Raw genomic sequence first — 3,720 nt, 5'->3', positions numbered from 1 at the left:
TTCTCCTATTTTTTTTAGTTGTTTTTTTCTTGCGCCCTTGTTGATGATTTGTTCTGGGCGAAACAATTTGGCTGTCTGTATTGTATCTTTCTTGGTACCGTACATCTTTCTTGAATTGCTTACTTTCATCGACTCTTATGAACCAAGACAAACACTTTGCCACTGAAAGTAATTCAAACTCGTGTCAACCATTCAGTTATATTAACTGGTTTTGTCGGTTAATTTTAGCTAAGGAGAAAACAGGCAGTTGAAGAAGACAACAAAAGCATTGCATGCTGCTCGATTTATTTATTATTTAGTCATAGACGCTACGTAGAGCTCGAGTTCTAGTTAACTAGTCCGATACTTTCCTCGCTCACGCTGAGCGATTACAACATACATTTTATTTTAGTATACTCAGTAAAAAGCCTTCAAAATTGAATAGAGAGGATTTCTTCCTTTTTCCTTTTCTTGAGACTGCTTTTGCTGAGGCTGAGCGTTCACAAAGTACGACTCTGTCTGCTTCTTTATTAGCTTCACAGTCTCCTCACCAGACCCTGGAAACGCAACCTCCAGCACTTGCTTAGGTATATCGCTCATCACATTGTCTTTCTCACCTTCAAATTTTCAATTTTCAATCACGCATTAGCAATAGTAAACAACAAATCCCATCATTTATTCAAATTGATGGCGATATGTAATATATATACCTGCAAGGAAGTTTCTCTGATTGTTCTCAGCATTGATACCGAAAGCAAAGAAATTCAGGTTGGAGGTAGCGTTGATGGCTACTGGATAAGTTGCTGGGATTACAAGTACATCCTCGTCAGACAACTCAGCTCTATACCTCTGAACTTCCCCACTTTCCTCTTGTTGCTGTTCTCTTACTCCAACAAGCTCAGCGTTTGCTTCTCCTTCATTAACCACCAGCATGACCATAGCCTCTGAATTGTAGTGTGGTAGAAGAAGAGCTCCCTGAATTTGTGAGAAGAAAAATCGTTGTTTAATGTCTCAAAAGTAGATTCCAAACAAAAAAAAAAAAAAAGGTGAATAGAAATCAATGGTCCAGTTACCTCCTTCATATCCACAAAACTGACGAAGACATCCATGTCGCGAAGCTGAGGATTTTTCTCTGGAGTGATCTCATAGAATCTTCCCAACGTGTTGGAGTAGATGGGGCTGCCGCTTCTCAAGTTGAATGGCTTATCTTTAGAAGAAATAGTTTTCTTTGAACTAGATTTGGCATGTTTGCTCAGCTCCCGAATCTGTTCCTTTGACAGTTTCACAATCACTCCCTTCTGCTGACTCTCCTCGTCGTCCTGCTGCTGCCCCTCCTCCTCTCCAAACAGAACCCTGTTTATCTCCTTGAATTGGGTCTGTGCAACCGTAAAATACACAACACAATTAAACGTAATAATAACATATAAATTGAAAATTTAGACAAACCTTTAAAAGGAGATGAAAATAATTAGATGGAGTATTGCTTGCTTACATCGAACGTGGCCTCCAGAATATTCTTGCTGAACCCTTGCAAGTAGGATTGTTGGAATTCAGTGCTAGATAGGAAGAAATTCTGCAGAAAAAAGAAAAAGATTGATCTTTTGGAAACAAATTAGAAGAAGAATTAATCAAATAATTCATTATAAAGAAAAAAGAAGTACCTCAATTCTGCCAGGGCTGTTAACGGGTCTGGCAAGTGCCATTACTTTCAGTGTTTCCTCGTTGTCAGGGTTAATCAAATACAAAGTTGTCCCTGCAGGGATTTTCTGAACGTCGCCACTCTGAAGGTTGTAAGAGTCTCTTTCGTCGGGGTTCTCGAGGGTAAGTATGGCTCTCCCTGTAATTAAAAATATTAGTTACCGTTAACCATAGAAGCCGAAGCAAGTGGTGATGTTGATTAATTACCGCTGAGGATGATGATGATGTAATCAGCGTCGACATGGTGGGGGAGAAGGAGGGTGTGGGGTTTGAGCTGGGTTTCCAAAAGACGGTAGTCTTGAAGATTCTGAAGTTGTTTGGATTGTTGGTCGAACCTCTGGAGGAGGCGAATGTGACCATGTGAGTTCTTGAAGAAAGTGAAGAACCTGTTAGAGCTGAAGTAAAAAGGGTTCTTTTGTTTTCTTGATGACTCAGAACCTTCACTCTCATGGTGCTGCTCATGTTCGCGAGGTCGGCGAGGGATAGGGATAGGGAATGGGATAGGGAATGGACGTTGTTGTCTGCTTTCATCTTCTTTCTCTTCCTCCTCCTGTGGTCGTGGTCGTGGTAGTGAATGTTCTCTTTCTTGATGTTCTTTATCCTCATTAAGGAGATTGCAACGAGCGTGGCATGCTTGGTGCCTGTACGTGTTTTTCTCGCTGCTGCAACTCCGGAGGCACTTGTTGTGACTGAGGTTCTCCTTTTCCCAGTACGCAATGCCAAATGAGAGTGAAACTGAGGCCAGGAAAACAACTCCCAGCAACAGCAACAATGGGAACCGCGATCTCATCATAGTATCTTTAATTAATTACTACTGTGACTCTGAATGATGAAGGTGGAGCGAGATTTCGGGTATTTATAGCTAAAGAAGAGATGTGAGTGTTGTTAACAGCGAAGCACATTTGGGCGGTGGTTGACATGCAGAATGACGAGTGTTGAAATGAACAAAATCCGGTTGCTTTGTCTGTGGTTTGAGTTGGTGATGTTGGGTTGCATGCTGGACACCTTTGTGAGTACGTGTTATTGCGCATGGCATTTGGGGTCCAGTTCTATTAGATTCCTGGACTTTGGCGGTTAGTAGACAAGTGAAACCAAGTGACAGTGGGTGTAGAAGTTTTATTTCATTTTTATCGGAGTCCTTTAAATGGGTTAGAATTTGCGAATTAACTTAGATTATTATAGATTTGAGTTAGGTTGGGTTAAATTTTTTTTACAAATTTTAATGTGGATTGATTTTTGATTTGATTCACTTAGAATCTGATTCATTAAGGTTGAACCTGTGGTGAGCCGGCTCACCTATCCACAAATAAAGGATGATACAAGTATTTTTTGTTAAGTTAGATTTTGCATCTAGGTCAGATTAGGTTGTTTTTTTAGCCAACACATAAATAATTTATATTTGGTTTAAATAATGATTTGGTTCTAGTTTTTGTTCGATTTTTTCAATTTGGTCATACTTTTAATTTTTTTAAGTTGGTCTTAATATTCGTCAATTTTATTCAATTTAGTCATTTTTGCTACCGCTAAAATAGTTAACAGATTGTGAACAATAACTGTCACGTTTCAATTAGTTCCTATGTTTTAAAAATAAACTCAAACTAATCAATTTTGTTAACTTGGTATTAAAGTTGTCTTTGTACGTAACACATGTCAGTTTCTAGTATTTTTCATTTTATTTTCATTTTTTTAAGTTTTTTTATTTTGTCAATGCCACTTGTCATGTCTTAGTGTCACATGGTAGTGTCAGTTTCACATAGGAATGTCAAAAAAATTAGCACTCACGGGTATCCACGGATAAAACCCGTAACGGGTAGAAAACGGATATTAAAAATGGATACTCGCTACCCGTACGGGTACTTTTTATACCCGCATGTTAACGGGACGAGTACGGGTATCATAGTATCCGTACCCATAGATACCCGTACCCGCTAAACTTACACCCCTTGACATTCTTCTCTTTCCTTTCTTTGAAATTAAGCATATACATCAAACCTTATATAGACAATGACGTTTATGGTATGCTTGTGGTCAAATGATGGAATC

General features: G+C 39.0%; 1 protein-coding gene across 1 annotated transcript; it reads right to left on the bottom strand.

Annotated features, from left to right (window-relative positions):
* Positions 1 to 247: 247 nt before the first annotated feature.
* On the bottom strand, positions 248 to 2,517 carry LOC114192154 (beta-conglycinin alpha' subunit-like). The gene is made up of 6 exons (XM_028081777.1): positions 1,885 to 2,517; positions 1,641 to 1,816; positions 1,472 to 1,552; positions 1,053 to 1,355; positions 690 to 954; positions 248 to 596 (listed from the first exon to the last, which is right to left on the bottom strand). Exons 1-6 carry the CDS (start codon positions 2,468 to 2,470, stop codon positions 397 to 399), a joined length of 1,611 nt encoding a protein of 536 aa, XP_027937578.1. The 5' UTR covers positions 2,471 to 2,517; the 3' UTR covers positions 248 to 396.
* Positions 2,518 to 3,720: the final 1,203 nt, after the last annotated feature.

This window comes from Vigna unguiculata, chromosome 7 (genome assembly GCF_004118075.2).
Source record: "Vigna unguiculata cultivar IT97K-499-35 chromosome 7, ASM411807v1, whole genome shotgun sequence".
Lineage (NCBI taxonomy): Eukaryota > Viridiplantae > Streptophyta > Magnoliopsida > Fabales > Fabaceae > Vigna > Vigna unguiculata.
The sequence above is the reverse complement of the archived record's forward strand: the minus strand, read 5'-3'. Positions and strand labels throughout refer to the sequence as shown.